The 27,946-nt window shown below is 44.6% G+C and overlaps 1 protein-coding gene across 4 annotated transcripts in view; it reads left to right on the top strand.

Moving 5' to 3' along the window:
- The window catches only part of GSDME (gasdermin E), a 113,619-nt gene extending 87,966 nt beyond the window's left edge, over positions 1-25,653 (top strand). For 3 of the 4 annotated variants that reach the window (XM_086396328.1, XM_086396327.1, XM_086396329.1), the window contains exons 4-10: positions 143-314; positions 2,100-2,220; positions 8,638-8,802; positions 11,590-11,717; positions 12,611-12,806; positions 19,037-19,110; positions 23,537-25,653. In XM_086396328.1, the coding sequence (XP_086252454.1) occupies positions 143-314; positions 2,100-2,220; positions 8,638-8,802; positions 11,590-11,717; positions 12,611-12,806; positions 19,037-19,110; positions 23,537-23,767 (1,087 nt within the window). In that variant the 3' untranslated portion in view covers positions 23,768-25,653. The remainder of the gene's footprint in view (positions 1-142; positions 315-2,099; positions 2,221-8,637; positions 8,803-11,589; positions 11,718-12,610; positions 12,807-19,036; positions 19,111-23,536) is intronic. The other variant, XM_086396331.1, reaches the window with a different exon arrangement.
- Positions 25,654-27,946: the final 2,293 nt, after the last annotated feature.

Below are 27,946 nucleotides of genomic sequence, written 5' to 3'. Positions count from 1 at the left end.
TGAGCTGGCCCCCTCTAAGCACCAGGAAATAACGGATGCTGGCTGTCACCTGTTTGCTCCTCACCCGCCAGCTGTGCAAGAAGTGATAGTTCACGCTGCATCCACCTCCCCAAGGCCACTCACGGGCCTTTTCTTTTTTCAGAACAATCAACCTGAAGAACCCGGTACTGCAGCAGGTGCTGGAGAGAAAGAACGCGGTCCTGTGTGTCCTGACGCAGAAGATCGTGACGACGCAGAAGTGCGTGATATCTGAGCATGTCCAGATCGAGGAGAAGTGTGGTGGCATGGTGGGGATCCAGACCAGGACTGTGCAGGTGCGCGCCTGGCCCAGGGAGGCGCCAGGCCCTCTGGGAGTGGGGTCTTCATTCATCAGGACTGTTGTAGGGAGTTCACAGAAATCCAACTCCAATTGGTTTAAACAAGAAAGAACTGATTGGCTCCTGTAACTGAAACATTTGGAGTGATCTAGGAGACTTCCCTGGTGGCTCAGATGGTGAAGCATCTGCCTACAATGTGGGAGACCTGGGTTTGATCCCTGGGTCAGGAAGATCCCCTGGAGAAGGAAATAGCAACCCACTCCAGTACTCTTGCCTGGAAAATCCCATGGACGGAGGAGCCTGGTAGGCTGCAGTCCATGGGGTTGCAGAGTCGGACATGACTGAGCAACTTGTCTTCACTACTTTATTCAGTCACTGCTGGATCCAGGACTTGAGAAGCTGGTGAGCTGCCTTCTCTGAAGGTGGATTGCCTCTCATATAAGCTCGTGGGGTGGCAGCTCCTGGCTTTCATCCCACCCCATCCCTAGTGGAAGGAGTGCTTCCGGGCAGGCAGGCACTGGACCATCTTGGGCTGTGCCCATTCCTGAAGCAAACCCAAGGCCAGGGCAATGGGATGCTTAGATTGGCATACCGGGGTGAATCAGGTGCATTCTCCCTTCAAAAAATGGATCAAATGAACACCGGCCAGGCCAATGCACAGATAACTCCTAGAGCCCCTAAGAATCAAAGGTCTCAGAAATGACGATTTCGAGATTAGCTGCCTTAAATCCCCGGTGGATTGAGTTAGGAAAGGTAAAGATCAGCACATGTGTCTTTAATATACATAAACAGATGTTTCTGGATTAAGTTACAGTCCTACCAAGCTGATCCCTGAGCTTCAGTGGAACTGAACAGGAGGCTCTAACCCCAAACTGCCTCCCCTCCATAGTGCCTAATATTCTGGTCTTAGAAGTTTACTTCTTGGGGTAACTTTCAAATTATACCAGAGGACCCAGTAATGTAATATTTAGAAGGAGGTGGAGATTCAGATCTGGAGCTGGACTCTCCCTGGGCTGGGCAGGCTGGACAGAGTGATGAGGTCTGATGGGAGATGGCTTTAGCTGGCCCTGCCAGTATTTCTGTCCACAGTGAACCCCACCAAAGGCTTGGAGCCTGCTGGGGTGTCTGGAGGTTGGTAGTTATCACACTCTGACCAGGATCAAGTCGCTATAAAGGCCTCTGATCTCCAGCATCTGAGCCACTTCTCATCCTCCCCAGGCCATAGTGGGCAAGAGTCAGATTTGTGACGGGGTCTGGAGAGAGCTTTGCTGCTGACTCGGCATTTCCTGGCCATCCTTCTCTCCTTGTGCCCCTTCCTTCCAGCCTCTCCCCAGTTTTACCTGATGGCACAGTGTGTCACATACCTGGTCTGGGAGGATGTGCTCAGGGGATCTTGCTCTCAGCTAGGTTCTCCTAGTCAGACTCTTACCACTGATGATTTTCTTAGGATTTCAAAGTTGTTTCCATAATCTTCCATGAGGGAAATGGGAAGTTGACTTATCTTCTTTACTCAGCATCATAGACCTAACTTTACTATCTCCTAAACTCTGGATTCTTGCCTTTGTGCTACAGGTTGGCCACTGACTTTAGAATATGTGTAGGACATCATAAGGCCGACAAGGATTAAATCCTGACCCCTGCTGGCTGGTTCTCCTTTCCCCCCAGTTCTGTGGGCAGTTTCCCGGCACTTCTTGGGCACAGGGCCGAGGCTGGTTACATGGGAGGCAGGAGAAGCCTAGGGGAGCCTGAGCGCACAGGTGGGAGCATGCACCCTTCCTGCAGGTGTCGGCGATGGAGGATGGGAACATCATCAAGGACAGCAACGTGGTGCTGGAGATCCCAGCTCCCACCACCATTGCCTATGGCGTCATCGAGCTGTACGTGAGGGCAGACGGCCAGTTTGGTGAGTATGCCTCAGCTCGGGGCTCTGGAGGTGGGTTGAGTCATTGAGGAGGGACACCCCATTTTACCCTGAGGCTCATCTTGTAGAGGATTCCCTGCTGCTCTGGGGATGAGAGGAAAGAGGTATCAGAAGAGTTGGGGGATGTCCCACGGCAAGTGAGATGGCTGGCCGTGGTCCGAGGGTGTTGGTGCAGATGTCCGCATGGGGCGTGTGTTTCACATACAGGGCACAGCCCGAGTGCCATGGGGTCCTGTGAGGTCTCAGGCAGCTAGCTGAAGCCTGTGTCTGGGAGAGGAAAGACATTCCCCACGGGGCTGCCGTGAAGAGCAAGTTAGATGAGGCATGTGAAGTGCCTGGAACACTGGTGGCTTATTAAGTACTCACCTTGGCTATTATAATACTGTCATCATCCTAATTATCTTACCTCCCTTCCCCCAGCATGAAGCCCAAAAAGCTGCATTTGACCTTTCTGTCTGATCACCAGCGTGTTCAAAGCTGGAAGTTCACTGCGTCACTTGAAAATAAGGCTTTAGTAGCTGGTGTGACTGATGCTCTTAGGTGCTCAGGGCTCTTCCCTTAACACTCTTTCCAAGAGGTTGTGGGAGGCCAAGAAAACTGACTGCTTCTTGAGGACAGAAATGAATATATGTAACATCATAAATAATTAACTTTTTAAGGTATGGTCATATTATTGTGGCTTTGTTTACGAAGAGTCGTCTTAGTTTTTAGAGATTTACAGTGCCCTCCTCACAGGTGAAAAGAAACTGTGTGGTTTGCTTCAGACATGGTGGTGGGGAGCGTGGTGTGAGTGTGAGGGTGGAGACGAGGGAGGCGGCCACAGCTGCTCAGTGTCTGTGCGGAGGCTCGCTGCACGACTCTCGCCGTCCTTGTGCACTTACAGTTTTCCATGGTGATAGCGCTGTAAGGGTGTGCTCGGACGGGCCACGCACACCCACGGCTGCCTCCTGCCCTCCTGGGTTGTTTTCTATCAGGTGGGGGACCAGGCCAGGGATGAGGGGTTCTTCTGGGACTCAGGCTTCTGCCCTCACTCGGCCACTTGCGGAATCATGGTTCAGCTTCCATGGGCTCTCAGATCGCTGACTGTCCTGATGGGACGGTAGACAAGTGGACACATGAGGGGCATGGGGCACTGTCACTGAGCCTCCCTCTTTCTTTCACACATGGAGCATTCTGTGTTTCAGGGAGGTGACGAAAAGTGAAGCTGCCAGTTGTAGGAAGCTGGTCCAGGCGTTGGTCAGGGATGCACAGGATACCAGGAATACCAAGAATTGTGATCAACATCCTTTAGGTCCATGGTTCCAAAATTGTGTCATTCCAGACGTGATTATTATTCTGTTCTTTCTTTTTGAAAGACTCTGTCCACTGAACACACTGCCTCATTAGATTAAGTTCTCCCTTCGACTTTTGTTATAGGGCTTCCCTTATAGCTCAGTTGGAGAAGGCAATGGCACCCCACTCTAGTACTCTTGCCTGGAAAATCCATGGACAGAGGAGCCTGGTAGGCCGCAGTCCATGGGGTTGCTAAGAGTCGGACACGACTGAGCGACTTCCCTTTCACTTTTCACTTTCATGCATTGGAGAAGGAAATGGCAACCCCCTCCAGTGTTCTTGCCTGGAGAATCCCAGGGACGGGGGAGCCTGGTGGGCTGCCATCTATGGGGTCGCACAGAGTCAGACATGACTGAAGTGACTTAGCAGCAGCAGCAGCAGCAGCAGCAGCATAGCTCAGTTGGTAAAGAATCCGCCTGCAATGCAGGAGACCCTGGTTCGATTCTTGGGTTGGGAAGATTCGCTGGAGAAGAGGTAGGCTACCCACCCCAGTATTCTTGGGCTTCCCTTGTGGCTCAAGAATCCCTTGAGCCACAAGGGAATCCCTTTCCCTTGTGGTAAAGAATCTGCCTGCAGTGTGGGAGACCTGGGTTCGATCCCTGGGTTGGGAATATCCCCTGGAGAAGAGAAAGGCTACCCACTCTAGTATTCTGGCCTGGAGAATTCCATGGACTCTATAGTCCACGGGGTCGCAGAGTTGGACAGGACTGAGCGACTTTCACTTTCACTTTTCGGCTTTTGTTACCAGCGTGTGATATGCTGTGTCACCACAGGGGCCCACAGGGGCTTGTGTGACTCCAGCCCTGGCTGCTGAGGCCTTGGTTGTCCCGTGCAGATGGACTGGTGGTGGGGGTGTCACTTTTGTCAGGCCTTTTGGAAACTTGGCCTTCAAGGAGGATATGCCCATGAGGGTTCTGAGAACCCTTTGGTTTGGGGACCAACGGGAGCCCCTCCCTGTTTCCCTGAGGAGGTGTCCGCGCTGTTGGTGGCCACCCAACAGAGGGGTTTGGAAAGACAGTTTGCCTGGGGAAGCTCTCCTGTTTGGATTTCCATTTCAAGCCTTTCATTTTGGCTTGCTTCCTCTGTCTTGAAAATAAACTCCTCTTTGTGCTGCTGAGCAGAGGTGCCCTGGGGAGTTCTCGGGTTCCTTAGGCTCACTTCTCATACCCTGGCCTTCTCCCGCCACCTGCCCTGCCTATGCAGTGTGTTGGTCAGGCTCTTGTTCTGTGCAACTCACTGATTTTTAAGCCGGTTCTGCTTCTTTTTCCCATCTGTGTTTTTTGTTGCTCTTCCTGCACAACATTCTAATCTGGTTTCATAAACACCCCTGCAGGCGCTGGTCTGACTAAGAGGCTGTCTGATCTCTCCTCCTACCTTCAGGGTGTGAGTACATTTGACAACCGTCCTGTCTTTTGAAACTTTGCCAGGAGGTTACTTCCTCTGTGTCCCTTGGGGGAGATATCAGTGAGCCTGTCTTTGCCAAGGGGTTCCTTCAGCCATGACCCCTCTCTTTGCCAACAGCTCCCCTCTTATGTGGACATTCAGAAATATCATGTTCTCGTCTTGAATTTTAGTCCTTGCTTTGTAGAATTAAGCGTTTACCAATGTCCTTTCAGCACAAACTATTTTTTTTTTTAAACTTATCTTGTATTAGGGTATAGCCAGTTAACAATGTTGTGATAGTTTCAGGTGGACAGCAAAGGGACACAGACATACATGTGTATGTATCCATTCTCCCCCAAACTTTCTTCCCACCCAGCCTGCCACATAATATTGAGCAAAGTTCTCTGTGCTATATAGTAGGTCCTTGTTGGTTATGCATTTTAAATATAGCAGTGTCAGCATGAACTTACCGGGCACCTGTGGACGAGAACCTGTGCATTCCACCCTCCTGGGTCTGTGCACTTCTCTGCAGGTCCAGAGGCTGGTATCAACATCCCCTGCCCTGTTCCCATCATAGGCCTTTAACTGGCTCCTCCGCTTCGAATCTTCCCCATTTTAGCAGTGTAGCTAATGTGATTATTTAAAAATGCATGTCTGATCATTTCACTCACCTGCTTGAATGCCCTTCTGAGGCTCCCTTTGTCCTAAGATAAAGTCTGCACTCCTAGGCACGTTGTGTCCAGCCTTCCTGCTCATCTCTGGCACCTCCAAAGTTAACCCACCATCTGGGAACTCTCCACTCTTGCTTACTGTGAGCCTTTGTTTGGAGAGTGCTCCCTTCTTCTTGGCCCAGCTAATTCCTACCAGGCTTCAGGGGGCTACTTAGTCACTGCTTCATATAAGAAGTTCTTTCTTCATCCACTGGTTCTTTCTCTGCACCTGCCAGTCTGGCTTCAGTGACCCCCTCCACCTTTTCCACTTGTATCTTAGTCATTGTCAAAGCCTAGGTTGTAGCCCTTTTGCATCTCTGGCTCCGTGCAACATGTCTGATGCTGCAGAGTGAAGGAGTTGGTACTGCCCGCAGAGGAGCTGTGCGTGTGTACAGGAAGAGCACTGCTGGGGCTGTGGACTCCCAAAATACAGTTGGCCCCACAGGGCTCTGGGCAGCATTTGAGGCTGTGTTAATGGTCGTGGTCCTTGTTCTTCGGGAGCATGACCTGGGGGTTCACACTTACCCACCTTGGTGCCTGGTGTAGCGGGTGGAGTCAGCCGGGGCATCCTGGATGCCCAGGAGTGTGGGTAGGTTGAGTGAGTAAGTGAAAGCTTGTTTCATTTGTCTTTTGACAACTGTCCTGTCTTATGGATGTTATTAGTGCCCACACCAATTCAAAATGTGTTAATACCCGCACCTTCCACATGTTATGCAAGTACTAGCTCAGCCGCATCCTCATTCCATAGCCTGTACACAGATTATTAAATAGAAGCATAAAAAGAAGGCGCATTCTTTTTTAAAAAATGTTTTATTGAAGTGCAGTTGGTTTACAATGTGGTGTTAGTTTCAGGTGCCTTCTAACAAGCAGATTCCTGCCCCCATCCATGATCTACTGACACCTACTCTCCCTGAGAATATGATTTTTTTAAAAACATTTTTCCCTCTGTGTTTATGTGTATATGTATTCATTTTAAATTTTTATTGGAGTGTAGTTGATTTACCATGTTTCAGGTATACCACAAAGTGATTCAATTATACGTAAATCCATTCTTTTTTTAGATTCTTTTCCCATATGTGTCATTACAGAGTATTGAGTGGAGTTCCCTGTGCTATATAGTAGGTTCTTATTAGTTACCTGTTTTATATATAGTAATTACTATATGTTAATCCCAACCTTCTGGTTTATCCCCTCCCACTGTTTTCTTCCTTGTTAACCATAAAATTGTTTTCTCTATCTGTAGCTCTATTTATGTTTTGTAAATAAGTTCATTTGTACCATTTTAACAGATTTTACATATAAGCAGTTACCATATATGTCCTTTCTCTGTCTGACTTCACTCAGTATGACAATCTCTAGGTCCATTCATGCTGCTGCAAATGGCATTATTTTATTTTTAATGCCTGAGAAGCACTCCGTTGTACATATGTACCACATCTTTTTCTGTTCCTGTGGATGGACATTTAGGTTGCTTCCATGTCTTGACTATTGTAAATAGTGTGAGTGTGCCTATATCTGTTTGAATTATGGATTTCTCCTGCTATGTGCCCAGGAGTGGGGACTGCTGGATCATATGGTAGTTTTATTTTTATTTTTTAAGGAACCTCTATAGTGGTTGTACCAATTTACATTCCCACCAACAGTGTAGAAGGGTTCCCTTTTCTCCACACACTCCTCTGCATTTATTATTTGTAGATTTTTTGATGATGACTATTCGGACCAGTGTGAGGTGATATCTCATTATAGTTTTGATTTGCATCTCTAATAATCAGTGATGGTGAACATCTTTCATGTGCCTTCTGGCCATCTGTATGTCTTCTTTGGATAAATGTCTATTTAGATCTCCTGCCTATTTTTTGATTGTGTCATTCTGTTTTTGTTATTACTGAGCTGCGTTGAGCTGTCTGTGTTTTGAAGATTCTTTGTTGACGACTTCATTTGCAAATATTTTCTCCCATCCTGAGGGTTGTCTTTTCATTTTGTTTATGATTTTCTTCGTGCAAAAGCTTTTAAGATTAATTGGGTCTCATTTGTTGTTTTTATTTTCATTACTCTAAGAGGTGGGTCAGAAGGAGAATCCTCATTAAGTTCACACACTGTTTTTGCTTAGCAAGAACACACCGTTACATTTTTACCTACAACTTAGTTACCCTAGTTGGGCTCTCAAATGTGAAAGTATTTAAGGAGCATTTCTTTTTATTATTTAAAAAAACTTTTTATTTTGGGAAATTACACACATGTTCAGAAGTACAGATAATAATATACTGAACCCTATGTACCTACCATCCAGCTTCATTAACTTGGACAATTCATGTTTCATCTATAAGTTCCCCACCTTCCTCCATCCCTACTCAAATTGTTTTGAAGCAAATCATAGGCATTATATATTTTTGTTTATAAATATGGAAACATCCCTAAAAGATAAGGCTTTTAAAAAGACTTATTTTCCTTCCTATGGATTCATGTAGAATATATTCTTTTGTGTCTGGATTTTCCCACTCTATGTAAGTTTCATTCATATAATTGCAGTAAAAACTTTACTACTTGTTAATGAAGAAAAATTGACTCTCCAAGAGCCATGTAACCACTTGTGCACCTAAATATATTGTCAATAATTCTGTAATATCAGTTCAGTCAGATCAGATTTATCAATCAAATTCAAATTTCCTCACTTATATATCGTGGGTTGTTTGTTGGGAGTTGGTTTGTTCCACTCAGGCTAAGGAAATACTTCTGATGATTGGAAGATTGCTTCCTGCCTGTTCAGAGAGCCTTATGTTAGGAACGACCATTTCTCTGGCATTTGTAGGAAGTGGCTGAACTTTGGTCAAACAGCTTTACGTGTGCGAAGTGGATTTATGGGGAAGAGGGTGGATGTGCCTCCCTGCCCTCTTGACTTAGGTAAAGCTGGGACTGGGATGTGCCAGTGAGGCTGACCCTTCTGCCTGGCTTGTCCTTTTCTCCTCCATTACAGAATTCTGCCTCCTACAAGGGAAGCATGGTGGCTTTGAGCAGGAAAGGAGAAGCAACTCTGTCTTGCTGGACCCCCTGCCCTTCCGAGAGTTTGTGTTCTGGGACATGCCAGATGCCGGACAAGGGCTGCCTGCCCAGGATAAGCCACTGAGTGTTTTAAAACAAGGTACTGTCACAGGATGGGGCATGGTGAGCTGACGGGCAGTTGACTGCTCTGCCCCCAGGAAGTGGTGTGCCCTTCAGGAGGGCTGATTCCCCAGAGATTCATGGAAAACATCTGAGAACAGAGAAGATGGTGCCTGAGTCAGTTCTGGTTCTCAGCAGGACCCACCTTGATCAGATCTTAGGGAACCTCTGGTCTTGGATGGTCTGTTTTAAGGAAGTGGTGGGAGGCTGAGAAGGGCAGGAGTCGGGGCCTAGCATTTTCTTTCATTTGAACCATGGCAGTCTTGCTGACTACCAAGAAGAACTAGTCAGCAGTGAGGAGAGAGAACCCAAGTTTTGCATCTGTTTCATTTATTCCAGGCTTCATTGCCAAGATAAGCAATGCTTTGTCAGCACTGCAAAATAAAATGCTCTCTTGGAGGCCCATATCCACGTGGCATGAAGCCGTATGGTGCCCAGGCATCCAGCGACGAGGAAGGCAGGACGTGTGATGTGCCTGCGGCAGTTCCTTTTGCTCTCCACAGCACTTTGTGTTTTAAAAAGTTTTTGTCGGGGAGTAGGTTGGGAATTAGTAGGAGTACAGTATATGGTAGAAAAGGAGATGGGCAAGGAAAAAGAGAAATGAATAATTAAGTAAGAGCGACTTTCACTTCCACTTTACTAAAGAGTGCTAGGAGCAGCTCAGAATCTCTGGCTTGGAGGGTAAGAAGCCCCCATCAATGGGGCTTCAGCGAGTCCCAAACCAGAGGGTAGATGCTTTTGTTTCTGTAGCAAAAATGTCAGTGTTGACAGAATTGGCAGTGAAGGCCCACTCTGAAGGCTTTCCTATCTAACGCCAGGGCTGCAGGCCGCCTCCTGATGTTTGGGTGTGATTTTCAGCTGCCACTTAAGATTAGAACCACTGCAGCCTTAACTGCATGCACTACAGGGAAGTGACAAGACAGGATGAGCTTTCTTATAATTTCCTTTCCCATTAGTCTACCCTGCAAGCTGGCCATTCTAGTCAGCCGGGGGTGGAGTAGGGAGGCTGGGTGGTTTAGGCGGGAGTAGGGTGGGGGCCTGCTTCTGTGCCCTTAAACTCTAGAGCAGCCAGGACAGCCTTTCTATCCAGGCTGGGGGTGGTGAGGACTAAATTTGGTTTATAGGGCAGTTTTTTAGTATAACTGTTGTTGGAATTTGACATCAGCAGAGGTGGTGCATTTATGTATTGCTCTCCATCCCTGTATATGGAAGCTTTGGGTTATCAAATCTTGTTTTCAAATTCCCACTGGGCTTAAATTACTAGAAGCTTCTGACTGTCTTAAAAAAGGAAGATTTTAATGGGAGAGTCTCAGGCATCCTGAAGAGGGTGTTGAGTGATCCAGCTGAGGTTCTAACCCATTCTCCAGGACAGGTAAAAAAGAATGGGGAAATTGGCTATCTTGTGTTTGCCTAATGAAAATTATGCTAGCCCCTTGAAGAGCAGAGTACATCATGAGAAACGCTGGGCTTGAAGAAGCACAAGCTGGAATCAAGATTGCCAGAAGAAATATCAATAACCTCAGATATGCAGATAACACCACCCTTATGGCAGAAAGTGAAGAAGAACTAAACAGTCTCTTTATGAAAGTAAAAAAGGAGAGTGAAAAAGTTGGCTTAAAGCTCAACATTCAGAAAACGAAGATCATGGCATCCGGTCCCATCACTTCATGGCAAACAGATGGGGAAACAGTGGCTGACTTTATTTTTCTGGGCTCCAGAATCACTGCAGATGGTGACTGCAGCCATGAAATTAAAAGATGCTTACTTCTTGGAAAGTTATGACCAACCTAGACAGCATATTAAAAAGCAGAGACATTACTTTGCCAACAAAGGTCCGTCTAGTCAAGGCTATGATTTTTCCAGTGGTCATGTATGGATGTGAGAGTTGGACTGTGAAGAAGGCTGAGCACCGAAGAATTGATGCTTTTGAACTGTGGTGTTGGAGAAGACTGTTGAGAGTCCCTTGGACTGCAAGGAGATCCAACCAGTCCATTCTAAAGGAGATCAGTCCTGGGTGTTCTTTGGAAGGACTGATGTTGAAGGTGAAACTCCAATACTTTGGCCACCTGATGCGAAGAGCTGACTCATTTGAAAAGACTCTGATGCTGGGAAAGATTGAGGGCAGGAGGAGAAGGGACGACAGAGGATGAAATGGTTGGATGGCATCACCGACTCGATGGACATGGGTTTGGGTGGACTCCGGGAGTTGGTGATGGACAGGGAGGCCTGGCGTGCTGCAGTTCATGGGGTTGCAAAGAGTTGCACACGACTGAGTGACTGAACTGAACTGAACAGCATGCATTTCATGTTAAAGGATACAAAATCTGCAGTGTACTGGAAAGATATGAAAAATAATGCATTTTGGAATTTGTGTGGCTCTGAAGCTTTGTAAAAGTCCTAACTGATGTTTAGTAAGTTAGACTTGATAATTTAATAATAATTGCAAATGACTTTTTCAGGAAATTGATTAGACTTAATTACTGTTTAGTGAGTCATCAGGAAAAGGTCTGAGACAAAACTTGGCTTCCCTCTTTTCTGTCTGCCCATCCTCCCTTTCCTTCCCCATTTCTTTCTTCCTTTAATAGTCTGGTTAGTGAAAAACACACAGGGTGGTATTTAACACTCTTTATTTCTGAGTTCCACTATTGACCATGCAGCTGGAAGTGTCTATGAAAGAACAGAGGACAGTTCTCTCTGAAATGCCTGAGTTTCTGTCCCTAGTTCTGGGGTAAGTCATGAGACCTGGTGTGCTCTGCTGTGTTCACAGCCACTCTGCTCTTAGAGAGGAATTTCCATCCCTTCATGGAGTTGCCCGAGCAGCAACAGATAGCCCTGAATGACGTCCTCCAGGCGGTCCTGTTGGATGAAGAATTACTGGTGGTCCTGGAACAAGTGGTAAGACTGGAGACACCTCGAGGCAATGTCTCTGCCTATTTTTCTGGGCTAGGTCTCTCGGGATAAGAGACCTTGAGCTAGGGTAAAATCGTGTTTGAAATTTCTTCACCTCCTTTTAATCCTAAAGCTGTTTTTGTTCTTAGTCGTAGCCCCTTGGTTTTCTAACTGTAGAAGGGTAGCTGAGGTGCAGAGTAGAAGGGTGTATTGGTTTCCTAGTGTTGTTGTGACAAATTACCACAAACTGCAATGTATTCTTTTACAGTTCTGGAGGCCACAAGTCTAAAGTCAAGGTGTCATCAGGGCTTTGCTTCCCACAGACTCTAGGAGAGAATCCGTGTGTGCCTGCTCCAGCTCTGGGGAGCTCCTGGCACCCCTTTGCTTGTGGCCACATCGCTCAAGTCTCTGTCTTCATGTGGCCGTCTCCTTTTCTGTCTCTTAATGGACACACACCCACCCCTGGATTTAGGGTCCACTCCAATCTAGGTTGATCTTGAGATTTGCCTTAACTACATCTGCAAGAACTTCAAATAGGGTCTTATTGTGAAGCTCCGGGTGGACCTATATTTGGGGACCACTGGTAAAGAAGCCGCCTGTCAATGTAGGAGACATAAGAGACACGGGTTTGAGCCCTGGGTTGGGAAGATCCCCTGGAGGGGAGGGCATGGCAACCCACTCTAGTATTACTACCTGGAGAATCCCATGAACAGAGGAGCCTGGTGGGCTACAGTCCATAGGGTCGCAAAGAGTGAGACAGGACTGAATTAGCATGTATGAATGCACCAGCTCACGGTGAGGGTTGTATGTCGTGAAGGCAGAGGCTGGGTTGTGCCCGGCTTCACCTCTGGCTTTACTACATCTGTCTCTCTCCCCACCCCCCCAACCTCATCCCGCAGTGTGATGACATAGTCAGCAGCCTGTCACCCTCACTGGTGGCTCTGGGGGAGCTGAAGCCATCACAGAAGCACAACCTCACGACCTTCCTGCGGCTGGTGGGGTGCAGTGTGCAGGGCGAGCGTCTGGGCTCAGAGGATGTGGTCGACAACCAGAAACTCTTCTCTACAGCCTTCTTCTTGGTCAGTGCGCTAGCAGGTATGGATCAAAGGGAAAAAAAGGGAAGAAATGCTGTTGCCTTGAAATTGCTTTGCTTACTGTGTGGGAGATTTGGTTCCCACCTTTTCAAGCAGTGCAGGGAAGATAAGCAGGAGAGTTTACAGTACTGCCATGAAGTCATGGACTTGCTGCTAGCCTCCTCCACTCTCTTGGAGAGGACTTTCTTTCCTCTCCCAGGGAGGGCTGTCTGCAGGCACACCCCCTCACCCACACAGGAAACCACTTCCCCAGACAGCCTGTGATTCACACTTGAAAGCCACTGCTACTCAACATTGCCAGGCATCATTTGGCAACTGCTATCTCCCCGTGTTTCGGTCCTTCTCATCCTCTTGTTCCTCTTTGCAAACTTATGGCCCTATCCTGGGTGCAGCATTGTGGCCATGAGAGCAGGGAGGCTGCAAAGAGCATCCCAAAGCACTAGGATGCTGAGCCCAGCGCCTTCACAACCTCCACACCCATCCTGGCCATCCAGTTATCAGTGAGCTGAAGAGCCCGCCCTACACTTCCGTACCAACTCCCACCCAGAATGCAGCATGCCAGAGGGTCTGTGGGACCAGAACGAGGTCATCCTGTATGAGGAATTTATTTGTCTGCACCGGGTCTTTGTTGCAGCACGCGAGATCTTGAGTTGAGATTTAGTTCCCTGACCAGGGATTGAACCTGGGTCCCCTGCGTTGGGAGTTTGGAGTCTGAGCACTGGACCACCAGGGGAGTCCCAGAAGCTGGACTTTTACTTCTCAGAGAGGCAAGAGCTGACAAACTAGCCCAGTCTTAGTCCCTGCAACTTCTTTTCAAGGTGGACGTTGAGTTCCTGATACATTTCAAGAGTTCCTCCTTAGCACTGCCCTGGAACAAAAGACCAGGAATCTTCAGTTTTTGAATAACAAGAGCAAATGCCTCTTCCAGCCCCATATGCCAATGAATGTATGCTCTATATCTTATTCCATGTCATGGGTAAATGTTTTGACTGGGACAGGATATAAGACGAGAGCCCTGTGGAACTCCACTAGAGACCTTTCCCCCAATGTTAATCATTATATAAGAGAGTCTAAAAACAGGCATTCTATCAGGAGCTGATCTACAGGCCAGAGTTCTCTAGCTTTTGAGAAGCCTTTCCTTCACAATTTACCTTGACTTTTGTATGTTGGGAGGTTTTTGATTACATTGATTTCAGTCTACCTAGTGGAAATCAGTCTTTTCGGATTTTCTATTTCTTTCTGATTCAGTGCTGGTGAGTGGTATGTTTTTAGGAGTTTATTCATTTCTTCTAGGTTGTCCACAGTACTCTCTTATGATCTCTTGTATTTCTGGGGAATCAGTTGTAACATCTACACTTTCATTTCTGATTTTATTTGAGGCATCTCTTTTTCTTGGCAAATCTAGCTAAATGTTTGTTAATTCATCTTTTCAAAGAACTAGCTATTCATTTCATTGATTTTTTAAAAAAAATCTATTAGTCTGTTTTTAATTTCCACCCTCATCTTAGTGATGTCCTTCTCTCTACTAACTCTGGGTTTCATTTGTTCCTTTTGAGGTATAGAGTTAGGTTGTTTGAGATTTTTCTTGTCTCCTGAGGTACCATTTATTGCTGTGAGCTCTCCTCTTAAACTGCCTTTGCTACATCACCTAAATTTTCATGTGCTGTATTTCCATTTGTCTAAAGGTATTTTTGAGCCATTCTTTCCTTATTGGTTTTCTGTCTGATCTAGCCATTGATGAAAGTGGAGTATTAAAGTCCCCCACTATTATTGTATTGCTGCCCATTTCTCTTTTTAGGCCTATTTGCTTATATATTTAGGTGCTCTTATGTGCGTGCACGCATGAGTGCTCAATTGTATTTGACTATTTTGCGAGCCCATGGACTGTAGCCCGCCAGGCTCCTCTGTCCATGGGATTTTCCAGGCAAGAATACTGGAGTGGGTTGCCATTTCTCCAGGGGATCTTCCTGACCCAGGAATTGAACCTGCAGCTTCTTTACTACTGAGCCAAAAGGTGATGCTGTGCCGGATGTGTACATACTCACAGTGTTGTATCCTCTTGGTGGCTTGACCCCTTTATCATTGCGTAGCGCTCCTGTCTCTCATTACAGTGTTAAAGTCTGTTTATGATATAAAGATGGCCTATTAACCCCCGTTTTCTTTTGGTTTCGGTTTGCATGGACTATCTTTCCTTCCCTTTTGTTTTCAGTCTGTGTATGTCCTCACATCTGAAATGAGTCTCCCATAGGCAGTATAATGTTTTTTTTTTTTTTTAAATGTATCCATTCAGCAACTCTGTACTAAATTCTCCAATCAAAAGACAATTACATTTAAAGTGATTACTGACAGATATGTACTCACTGCCATTTTGTTAATTATTTAGTGACTCTTTGGTAGTTCTTTTGTTGCTTTCTTCTCTTGCTCTCCTCTTCTGTGACTTGATGATTTTCTGTAATGATATGCTCAGATTCCTTTCTCATTTTTTTTGTGGTTACCATGAGGATTACATGCCAACTTAAATTGTTACTAACATAGTATGTATAACAGTCTAAGTTTAAACACATTCTAAATCTCCACATTTTACTTTCCTCTCCTGCCATTTTACGGTTTTGATGTCACAAATCATATCTTTTTATCTTGCATATCCCTTAAGAAATTACTGCATTTTTACTGCTTTTGTCATTTAACCTCATACTAGTTTTGTAGGTGATTAATTTACCCTTCAACATTAGATTATTATGAATTTTACTATATATTTACCTTTACCAGTGAGACAGATTTATTTTCATATGTTTTCTTATTACTAATTAGTACTCTTTCATTACAGCTTAAACAGGTTCCTTTAACTTGTCTTGCAAGGTTGGTCTAGTGGTGGTGAATTCCTTCAGCTTTTGCTTGTCTGGAAAGTTCTCTCCCCTTCAATTCTGAATGACAACTTTATCAGGTAGAATATTCTTGGTTGCAAGTTTTTTTTTTCTTTCAGTACTTTCACTGTATCATACCACTCCCTTCTAGGATGCAAAGTTTCTACTGAAAAACCTAATCTGCTGATAGCCATATGGAGGGGTTCCCCTGTAACTGTTTTTCTCTCGCTGCTTTTACGATTCTCTCCTTGTCTTTATGTTTTGACATTTTAATGTGGTCTGGGTCTCCTGGGTCTGAGTGTTTGTTTCCTTCCCCACGTTAGGAGAGTTTTCAGCCCCTTTATTCTTCTTCTTCTGGTATCCCTAGGTGCAAATGTTGGTTTGCCAGATGATGTAGCATAGTTTCTTGAGCTGTGTTCGCAAAAAGATGCTGCTCCAATTGGGTGAATTCCACTGCTTTGTCTTTTGAGTTCAGTGATCTTTTCTTCTACTTCATCTAGTGTATGGCTGAAACCCACTAGTGTCTGTTTTGGTTCAGGTACTGTATTCTTCATTTCTGTGACTTAATATTTGGTATTTTCCTGCATTTTCTGTTTCTTTGTTGAAGTTCTCAGTGTTCATCCGTTCTTCTCCCAAGCTTGTTAAGCAGCTTTAGGATCATAAAGCTGCTTTTTGAACCCTTTAACAGGTAAATCACTTATATTCTTTTCATTCAGGACCTTTTTTGAGATTTTTATCTTGTTCTGTTTGGGACATTTTTCTCTGTTTCTTCATTTTCCTTGCTTTTCTGTGTTTGCTTCCATGCATAAGATAACACAGTCACCTCTCGCAGTCCTGAGGGAGTGGTCTCTCGCAAGAAAGAACCTTATTGTTTAGCCTTGCCCTAGCTCTCTCTTGTTTCTCAAACCTCTGTGATTGTTCAAGCAGCTTATTTTTAGTGGCTCCCAAGAGTTGAGGGTTTGTCAACACCTGTCAGTGTCCCAGAGAGGGGCTCAGACAGCACTCAGATTCAGGCTGGTTAGAGGCCAGACCTTCAGGCAGAGCTTTTAAAGTATATAAATATATATAGACCACAAGTGTAAATCCCACAAGCCAGAGCCTGGTGACCTGGAAATGTCATCTGGGTGGCAGTCACAAAAATCACAAGTTCCTTTCCAGGAGATGTCAGCACCCTGGAATGAGGCAGATAGAGCATAAAGGGTGGGGTTCAGGCCCTCCACCACAGGGAGAAGCTCGGGGTTTGAGTTCCCTCCTGAGTGTGGGTCGTGGCACCAGAAGGGTGCTTTACAGGGAGATTGTGCTCGGCCTCTCCTACCTGCTGCCGTGGGCTTTTCTTCCTAGTTCACCTGATGTGTAGGGAGTCGCTCGGCAGTTTGGGGTTTTTTCAGAGGAAACTCTTCCACGTGCTGCTGTTGATTCAGTCTGTCTGTGGGAGGTGGTGAGTTCTGGATTTTCCTGTGGTGCTGTCTTGGACCTGCCTCCTTGTCCTTGTTTAAAGCACTGCAGTCTCAGCATCTGGCTGGTCTCCTGGAACCCTTTCTCCACCATTCTGTGACCTTAAGCATGAACTTCCCAGATCTCATCTGCTAAATACTTAGAATATGAAAGATCAAAAGTCATTTCAATTCCATAAACAACTGAAGAAGCCTCTACTGTGTTTCAGGCACTGCCAGATGCTGAGGTAGGAGAAAAATCAACATCCCCACCCTCAAGGGAATTAATCAAGGGAAGTAAAGTAGTAAAATCAGATGGTAGGCTTCTCACATGGTCCTAGTGGTAAAGAACCCACCTGCCAGTCTGGGAGACCTAAGAGACGTGGGTTCAGTCCTTGGGTCAGGAAGATCCCCTGGAGAAGGGTATGGCAACCCACTCCAGTATTGTTGCCTGGAGAATCCCATGGGCAGAGGAGCCTGGCAGGCTACAGTCCATAGGGTTGCAAAGAATTAGACACGAGGGCTTAAGTGCTGAGTTGCTTCAGTCAAACTCTGCAAAGCAGATGCTATTTTTTCATCCCCATGTCCTCAGCCAGGTTCAGGGTAGGAAATGACCACTGAGTAACATGGAAATAAAGTATTTCCAGGAATAAGGGATGATGATGATTACAGGGGATTCAGGAGTCACCTGAAAAGTGAGGAGATGGAAACATGAACTGGTGAGATGACCGTGACAGTAGCTCAGCCAGGACGTCATGTTCCAGGTGACTGTGTTCCTGCCCTTCACAGCTGTGGGGATCTTTCCACAAGGCAAGGCTACATGTATTTACCATCTTCATCTTCCTGACTTGGAATCAGGGCCTCCTTGAGGATTTGTTGAAAATGGTGGATCCTCTCTGGAGATGAAAGCACACACAAGCTTTAAATGCAGTTTAGGGGGTTCACTGGTAGGACTGTATCTTCAGGGCTGCCCCATGCACCCAGCAGCCTTCCTCTCCTGGGAACAAGCCATGTTTCATTGTCCTCTGCTGGGTTTCAGCCTAAGCAGCACACTGCCCTTTATAAATAAGGCTGCTGATTAACGCAGGAGATGGAGGAGTTCATGAGTGTTCCCTGGGCCAGATGATAGAGCAGATGACTCTTCTCTTTTGCCTTTTCAGCTCAAATGTTGTATCTCAAGGGATTGGGTCCTTTTAGCAATCTCATCTGTTCTATCCTGGGAGGTATTTAAAACCAGTTTGGAATAACACTCATCTGGATTCCCTGTTCCTGGGGCTGGGAAGGACCCTTCTGGTGCAGCCCCCAGGCATGCGCAGCTCTGTGTCAATCCTGAGAATCGCCAGTGCCAGGCCGGGGGCCCTGCACAATTCTGGGCTCAGGAGCTCTGCTGTGCCAGCCCTTCAGAATAGGTTGAAACAGGCTACATTTTCCCCCTACGACATGACTAGTGACCTAGGTGTAATCCTTTATAGTTTATTTAGTTGTCTGACATAGGCTAAGAAAAAACAACAACAAACCCGCCCCCCCCCCCCACATTTATAGTACTCAAATGAGGAAATATGCTAGGAGAGGTATACCAAAGATCACTCCCCAAATATTTAGTGGGGTGAAACATAGCTCTTTTGTCACTAAATCCCAGGTTCTTTCTACCTTTCTGTGTTGACTAATTTTTCCTTGAGTCTGTACAGTTCTTTCTGATTGGAGAATTACATGCAAGAAATATCCTCCGGTGAACACAGAGCTGGTTACTTGGTCCCTACATCTATTTTGTAAAAGACTGTGCTGCTTGTGTAGCCCGCTTTGTTCATTTATTCTGCAATAAGTGAGCATATCTGGCTGGCAGAGGACATCTAAGTTAGGTACAACCCAGGGGTTGGCTCTGCTTCCGTGTATGCTTTCTTTGGGCAGTGACTGATTCTCTTTTTCTCCTGCAGAAATGCCAGATAATGCAGCAGCTTTGCTGGGCACTTGCTGTAAACTCCAGATTATCCCTCTGCTGTACCACCTGGTAAGAACCCTCCCCGAGGGGACCTGGGGTTGGTAGGAACAGGGAAATGAGGGGGAGATGAATACCCAGCAGCTGATAAAACTTGTTAGGATTTCTCAGCCACAATAGCCCTTCAAAATAGGTTAAAACAGGTATTACTAACCTCACATTCTTTTATACCCTGCCTACATCACACACACATAAGAAAACCAAAGCTCAGAGGGAAAGGAGTTATCTGGAGAACTTGCTAGCAGGGCTTGTCTTTATACTCCAGGTCTCAGGATTTCGGCATTTCTTGGAGAGAATTTTGGCCAAGGCTTGTTGCAGGGAAGGGGCCTGACACCATATTATTTGCCATGCCAGTTCTATGGCTGGACCAGTCTGATTCAGCACTGAATTCAACAGGGAGGTATTCAATAGGACGGCTTTGTCTCAGGGAGACTTTCATTTTCTCTTAGGAATATCATTAGCTTCATGCCCTCGGGAAATGTCATGGCAAGAGTAAGAGTTAAGTAATGATGAGCTTAGCCCTGAAAATCAAGGTTAAGTTTTCCTTTTTAAATTACAAATTAGGTCATTAACAGAAGGAACCATCGACAGACAGGCCGGGGCAGCTCCTCTAATGTGGCTTCTGCAGGTGTTGCTTAGCCTGGGGCAGACAAGCAAAGCATCCCTGGTTACTTATTTTGAGGCCTGGTTCCTAAGGGCTGATGCCATCATGCTGTTTAGACCCAAAGAACTAAAGCCTGGAGCTCTGCGGCCAGGTCTGTAGAGCAGGTGCTGGGGTAGACTGCCTACATAGGACCCTGCAGTTTGTTACTCATCTGCCCTGGGAACTTGTCGGCATGGTGGTTACTGCCTTTGGTGCATCCTTGTGTAGCAGAGACCTGTGGAAACTGCAGCGAGGCATCATTCCAAGAAGCAGTTCAGATGTCATTCACAACTGAAAGCAGAGCCTCACCACCCAGAGGAATGCTGTGTTCTTGTACTTTGACCACAAAAACTGAACTACTTGAAAATGAACCAGCATGAGATTGTCCTGCAGCCAGCTGAGGGTAAATGCTGATGGTGCAGTTTGGTTATGGAAATGATATGTATCAGTATCTAATTGTTTGCAACGACAGTAGTCCTGCTTTCATAGCTTAGCTCCCTTTCATAGCAACTGAGTATTTAGTATTTCCTAGGTCAGCCCCTTACCATGTATTTACAAAGCCATCAACTGCATTCAGGAAGTATATACAAAAAGAAAATACTACCAAGACCACATTAGTAACACTCTCTCCCAACCAACTCACACTTGGTCGTCATCCCTGAAGGTCTGCTCTAGGATTTGATCCCACATCACATTCACCAGAATTCAGCTGCTGGTGTTCTAGGAGTAGCTCTTAGAATGCACTTGGAGTTCTAGCACAGCTGGTATTCTACTTTGGCGTAAAACTATCCACCCAGAGAGTCATGTTTATATTCAGTAGCCCCACAAAAGTAAACAAATAATTTTTCTTTAAAGACCTTCCAGAGTGTCTTCATATAATCTCCCCTAGATATTGTAATAACATTTCTTAAGACAGCAAGGCTCCTGCTGGAACTTGGGTATCTTATATTTCTTATAGGGATTTACTTAGAGCAAGGTACAAAAATCTACCTGCATTCCTGTCTTGTCTGGTGGCCAGAGTAAGTTTGAGAGGCTTTCTGAAAGGCTTTTGAAAGAACAGTGTCAAATACACTCATACCTTTGCAAACTGGTGAAAGAAATGGTAAGAAGGTGAGTTTATAATCATCTAGAGAGAATGTTAATTTCACACCTCCACTCCTTCAGGTGTGACTGTAGTCTCTCTCATACCTAGAAGTGCCTCTGGGTGCCTGGGGTTGGCAGATGTTCAGAGAGGCAGGCAGGGTTTTGCTGGGCACTTTTCCACCAGACCCAGGACACAGCGAACTATGCTGTTGGCAGGCTTCAGCCTTCGCCAGTGGAGCTCATTCTTATGTCACCAGATGTGGTCATGCTTAAATAAGAACAGACCAGATCCACTCTCTGGGCCACATGGTAAGGGAAGCTTCTGGTTACTGGGTGAATCTACAGGTGTATGGATCTGTAAGGCTGGTTTTGATAACAGACACAAGAAGGTTTATATGCAAATGAGTGCCATCCTTCAGCCGCTGGGGCAAGCTGCGTATTTCTTTTAGTAAGGCTGTCAGTGCTCAGGACATGTCTGGAATTCTTTTGGATTCCCTTCAGATTCAGTTAAAATTCACGCATACTTTATAAGGCTTACTTCATTTAAAATTTTACTCTCATTACTAATTTGATCAGGTTCTGAGTGCCTGTTTAAAATTCATATCTACTGGCAAATTTGTAATTACTACAGACTAAAAACAAATGTATCAGAGGCATTGCTCAAGACCCTAAAAGCAAAGGTTCCAATGTTCTGAGCAGTTGCGATTAGAGCAGCGTCTGATGTGACCTCTCTGAAGAAGTGAGGGTCTGTGTTCCAGGTGGGGTATAAGGTGAGCATGCCGGACAAGGTCCCTGTTCTTCTGGGCAACTTAGGTTTTAATACACAGAGCAAACAGGGAATAGCAAGAAGATAATGTCAGATACAGTAAGTAAATGAAGGCAATAAGATAATGTAATAGTGGCTGGGAGGTGGGAGTAGTGAGTGAATCTATGGAGAGAGGGGTAGGAGAGACCCATTATGTGGCATTTCAGCTGACAACTCAGAGATGAGAAGGAAAGTTCTATGGGAACTCTGGAGGAAGGTAGAAGGAAGAGGAAGGTTGAGGCAGAGAGCATCAGTAAATAAACTATGGTACCTACCTTTGAGGAGTTTATGCAAATATACATAGGAAATTCTAACACTTGGATTAAAGTAAAAAAACAAACTTTATGCCCTGTGTATAAGAAAGTTACATTCTGACCTTTCTAATCTACTGGAATTAATGGATCCAATAGAAGGTAGAATCCAGAGAGTAGGGGTTTGGTCAGAGGACTACTTGGACAGTAAGGAGATCAAACCAGTCAATCTTAAAGGAAATCAACCCTGAATATTCACTGGAAGGACTGATGCTCAAGCTCCAATACTTTGGCCACCTAAAGCAAGGAACTGACCGATTGGAAAAGACCCTGATGCTGGGAAAGACTGAAGGCAGGAGGAGAAGGGGACGAAAGAGAATGAGATGGTTGGATGGCATCACCGACTCGATGGACATGAGTTTGAGCAAGCTCCGGGAGTTGGTGATGGACAGGGAAGCCTGGGGTGCTGCAGTCCATGGTGAAAGGTTGTTGTTGAATCACGTGAAGACACCGGGATTCTTGGCCCCCGGAGGAGAAGAATTCAATCTGGGGCCAGAGACCAGGCTTGATCGCTCAGAGCTTTTGTGTAATAAAGTTTTATTAAAGTATAAAGGAGATAGAGAAAGCTTCTGACATAGGCATCAGAAGGGGGCAGAAAGAGTACCCCCCTTCTAGTCTTCAGCTGGATGTTATATAGTCACTAGCAGTCTGTTAATGAAAGAAAGGAATGTCTTAAAATTCAGAATGGCACCAGGCCCCTCACCCATAAGATGCATTTTGGGATAATCTTGGCACCAAATGGCTTATCCTGGGCCATAAAATGATTAACTTGAATTTTGAAGAAGGGCAGACTACCATACAAATAGTTTCATTTACATAGATTAGGGGAACAATATCTGAGTATAACATACTGGTTTGTCAAGTAGGTTCTGGGCCAAGAGGCAGAACCGACTTGGAGACAGAGTTTGGGGTAAAGGCATAGTACATTAGCATAGCTTAAGACAAACATTTCCATAAGAAAAAGGCATTGGTTATCTCTAGGCTCAAGAATAGCTAACTTCAGGCGAAACCAGGTGTCATTATGGCAACACAGTATTTTAAGAGAAACCTCCCTTTAAATTTGTATAGAGGAAAAAATATCGCTAGTTTGTTTCCTCCTGCCGCTTAAGAGAGATAAAAAAGTCTGACACTTGCAGGCTATTTCCTCCATTTGGAGACCCCTGGCCTTCCTGCCTGTTACCCTCTCATTTTCATCGACTCCAGTCCCCAGGTCTTGGTCTACAAAGACTGTGAAAAGTTTGTCCTTTCTTCCTCCTTGAGAATTCCAGACCCCTCTCTCCTTGGGGACCCCTAGATTTCCTATCAACCTGCCTAGGAAATGACTCTCTCAATGGGGTTGCAAAGAGTCGGACATGACGGAGTGACTGAATAACAACGGGTGACTCCAGGCAAAGTGGATAAAGTCAGGCCTGAGGTCCCTGCCTGAGCCAAATATATCCTGTCACAGTTCAAGGGTTTTCCCTGTTCTACTGGAAGAATTTAAACAACGTAACTAGTTTTTTTCCCCATAATTAGCTAGAAGTGCTAATGGTATTATCCGATGATGTGGACTTTCTATAATGTTTTTTGGTGATCTGTTTACATGTGTCATTTTAGCTCCGTGCTCTGTCTCATGATGGTGTGTCTGATCTTGAAGACCCAGCTTTGGCTCCTCTGAAAGATAGAGAAAAGTTTGGGATCGTGCAGCGTCTGTTTGCCGCAACTGACATTAACCTGGAGAGAATGCAATCATCCGTGAAAGCTGCCAGCAGGGAGGACCCTAACGTCTTACCACTGATACTTTACATCAGCCTGAGTGGACTCTGTGCTTTGGGCAGAGCACAGTAACAGTGTCATGTGCGGATTACAGGTACAGGCACACCTCATTTTATTGTACTTCATAAAGTGAAGTTGCTCAGTCGTGTCCGACTCTTTGCGACCACATGGACTGTAGCCTACCAGGCTTTTCCGTCCATGGGATTTTCCAGGAAAGAATACTGGAGTGGGTTGCCATTTCCTTCTCCAATTGTACTTCATAGACAATGCATTTTTTTTTTTTTTAACAAATTGAAGGTCTGTGACAACCCTGTGTTGAGCAAGTCTATTGGCACCATTTTCCCAACAGCATTTGATCACTTGTGTCTGTCACATTGTGGTAACTCTCCCAGTATTTCAGACTTTTTCATTATATGTATCATGGTGATCTGTGATCTTTGATGTTACTATTGCAAAAAGATTACAGCTCGACTTGCTGAAGGCTCTGATGATAGCATTTTTTAGCAATAAAGTATTTTTAAGGTATATACATAGTTTAGGCATAATGCTATTGTACACCTTAACAGACTATAAGATAGTATAAAAATAAGTTTTATATGCACTGAGAAACCAACAAGTTTGTGTGATTTGCTTTACTGTGGTGGTCTGGAACCAAATCTGCAGTATCTGAGATCTGCCTCTGCGTGGTATCAGCTAAGGCTGGCTACTTTTCAGCATCACCAAATACTGCCTCTGGGGCTTAGGTCACCATGGTAAACGATCAAGCAGATGAATTTATCTAATAGTTTAAGAAGTGGTGGCTTTTTGCATTACAAATCACCTTGAATTCAGCTACCAGTTACTCTGTACAGGGTTTTTTCATGGGAGGCCCTCCTGTGCTGCTAACCCAGTGTCCGAATTATAGACCCCAGCACCCCAGCTGGAGGAGGGTGGAGAATTCTAAGCCAGAGTAGTCAGACCTTTTCTCTGCAGGAAAAAAAAATAGGTCCATTTATCACTTTATTTTCCCCACTTTCTGTTAAACAAAATAGATGAGGCTGACACTTTGATCCAAAAATTCATTTTAAATTATGAATGCTGTGGGGAAGCAATTTCTCTTCATAGAAGGCTACATTTTGAATGTGCTATATGCTATGCAGTGACTGAAAAATGAACTGTAAATGCCACTAGAGAACATAGTCTTCTGCTAAACAAAATTATGCTAAAAAATAACCTAACTGCAGGACATACTTCTCCTTAGGGCCTAGTGTGTGTGTATATATATATATATATATATATATATGCATTTTATTTATTTGACTTTGCTGTGCTTTGATCAATGTACCAATCCTATGTCTAGAGCAGTGTGCTGATTTTGCATGCATGTTGGATGTTTAATTTGTAATATGCTACATATTGTATCAAAGGAACTTTGAACTGTGTGTATTTTTCTTGTTTGTTCTGTTTTCATATCCTGCTATAAATAGCCTGAACTGTCTTCTGAGTGCCCCTAATGCCAATGCTAATATCCACTGGGGACCTGAAGCCACTTCTGCTTTCCCTCAGCAAAAAGTCGCTGCTAGAATTCGACTTACTTGGGGGGCAGCAGGCAGTGGGGATGAGGGCTAGCAGCTGGAACATGCTATGTTACTCAGCACCTGTTTTTATCTCAACATCGCCTACTTATTCCCTTCCTGTGCTTCAGATTTTAATGAACATTAATAAGCAAGAAATGAAGAAAAGAACCCTTTCATTACCTCTATTAAAAATCAGACTAAATCATGTAGCTATTATGCAAATATTTAAGATATGTAAGAAAGAAAGAGTTGTAACTGTGGTGGCAACAACATAAAAAAATAAGCACCTCATACACAAATTGGAAAGGAACGCAAAAGTCAAAATAGTTGTGCTGAGATGGTGGCACTATACCTACCTGTTTTTTCCTGCTTTTCTGAAATAAAATGAGTATAAAGAACATACTGCAGATAGAATGTGTGATATGAATCTACTTGTATGAAAAACAGATATCCATGTATCTCAATGCCTGGGAAATCTCATTTAAGAGGTCACAAGAAACCCAACAGGGTCTGCTTTGAGGAAAGGATTTAGAGGTTGGGACAAAAGGCATTGGTCGGGGGCGGGGGGTGAGATGGGGTGGTTCATCTTTTAGAATTTTGTATGTATTATCCTGAGTTAAAAAAATAACAGAACCCTCCAAACATTAAAAACTAGACACAGACTTAAGACAGAAAGAAAAGAAGCCATCCAAGCAAGTACTGAAAGTTTGGGTTACATTAAACAGCAACTGAGGCAGTCTCTTTCCACAATGGCCCTAAGATTGGCCAGTAATCCTGTTGGACTGTGTTGTAAACATTAGCGATTGAAAAAGATGTGGGCATATGCTGCTACAGCAGATTCCCACTGGGATGTGGTGGATGAGGTAGTGTTGGGCTCCAGTGAGGGTGAGATAGATTCTTCTAACTAACTGGTATCCTCACCATTAAATATTAACTTTAAATATACCTTTATTTACTGCTTGAGATTCAGAACCATCCTCCTTTTAGTAATGAGATTTGGAATCAAGTCCTAGTATCCCAGAACACCTAGAAAACAGATAATAAATATAGTAGTATTTCCTAGAACAGAACAGCTGCCTTAACTCTATTTCTACAACTACTTGTTTCATAAATGGGGATAGAAGAAATGCTGACACAGTTAGTGTGGTGTGGCCCAAAAATGGCCGATAAAAGGTGTTCATGACCTAATAAATCCCTAGAACCTGGCAAAAAGGGTGTTTGTAAGGTACTGGACCTTGAGATGGACAGATGACCCTGGATTATCTGGGTGGACCCTTAAAGAAACCAGAAGGGTTAGTGAGAGATGGATCTGGCCAAAGAAAATGCAGAAAAAAGGCATGTGAAGAATTCAGAGCTGCTGCTGGCTCTGAAGATAGAGGAGGCTGGTTCAAGGACAAGAGAGTAGTTGGCCGGCCAGCCAGCAAGGAAGTGGGGACTTCGATCCTACAACTGCATGGAAATGGAGACCACCACCAACCTGCAAAAGCCTGGATGCATATTCTCCTCCGGACCTGCAGGTAAGAGCCAGGGCAGGGCCTGGGAGACAACTTCGCTGTAGCCTCATGAGACTTGTTCGTGAGACTTATGTTGAATTATGGACCTATGGACCTACAGAACTGAGATGATAAGTTTGTGTTGTAAGCTGCTAAGTCTGTGGTAATTTGTTATTGCAGTGACAGAAAACCAAGGTAGTATAAGATGGAAGAGTGAGTCACAGTTGGACCCTTGAACAACATGGGTTTGAACTGCACCAGTCCACTTATATGGACACCCAGCTGTGTTTATTAAGGGAATGATGACTTTATGTAAAACCTAATTTTGGGGGAACATAAGTGAAATACTCGGAAATAAAACATAATATTTTCTTGGATCAGTCCCCCAAGGCCAAAGAAATAAAGCAAACATATACAAATGGGACCCAATTAAACTTAAAACCTTTTGTACAACAAAGGAAACCATCAACGAAACAAAAAGGCAGCCAATGGAATGGGGAAAATATTTGCAAATGATGCTCCTGACAAGTGGTTAGTATTCAAACTATACACACAGCTCATATGACTCAATTATTGAAAAAACCCAACAAAAAATGGACAGAAGACTTGGAATAGATATTTTCCCAAATAAGACATACGGATAGCAAACAGGCACATGAAAAGATGCTCAACATTGCTAATTATTAGAAATGCAAACCAAACCCAAAATGAAGCATCACCTCAAAAGGGTCTGAATGGCTATTATCATAAACTCTACAAATAACAAATGTCAGACAGGATGTGGACTAAAGGGAACCTTTCTTCGTATGTTGTTGGCAGGAATGTAAATTGGTATAAACACTATGGAAAACAGTATGGAGGTTTGCTCAAAAACTAAAAATAGAACTAACATGATCCAGCAATCCCACTATTTGGAAAAAAACAAAACCACTGATTTGAAAAGGTACACACACCCCAATATTCACAGCAGCATTATTTACAATAGCTAAGACGTGGAAGCAACTCAAGTCCCATCAACAGATGACAGGATTAAGAAGATGTGGTACAGACACAATGGAGTATTACTTAGCTATAAGAAAAGAATGAAATACTGGCACTTGCAACAATGTGGATGAACCTAAAAAGAATTATGCCTAGTGAAGTTAGTCAGACAATTACTATACAATATCACTTATATGTGGAATCTAAAAAATAAATACCAA

Source organism: Bos grunniens, chromosome 4 (genome assembly GCF_055505025.1).
Source record: "Bos grunniens cultivar Pamir isolate PY7600 chromosome 4, Bosgru_T2T1.0, whole genome shotgun sequence".
In the NCBI taxonomy this organism is placed as follows: Eukaryota; Metazoa; Chordata; class Mammalia; order Artiodactyla; family Bovidae; genus Bos; species Bos grunniens.
The sequence above is the reverse complement of the archived record's forward strand: the minus strand, read 5'-3'. Positions and strand labels throughout refer to the sequence as shown.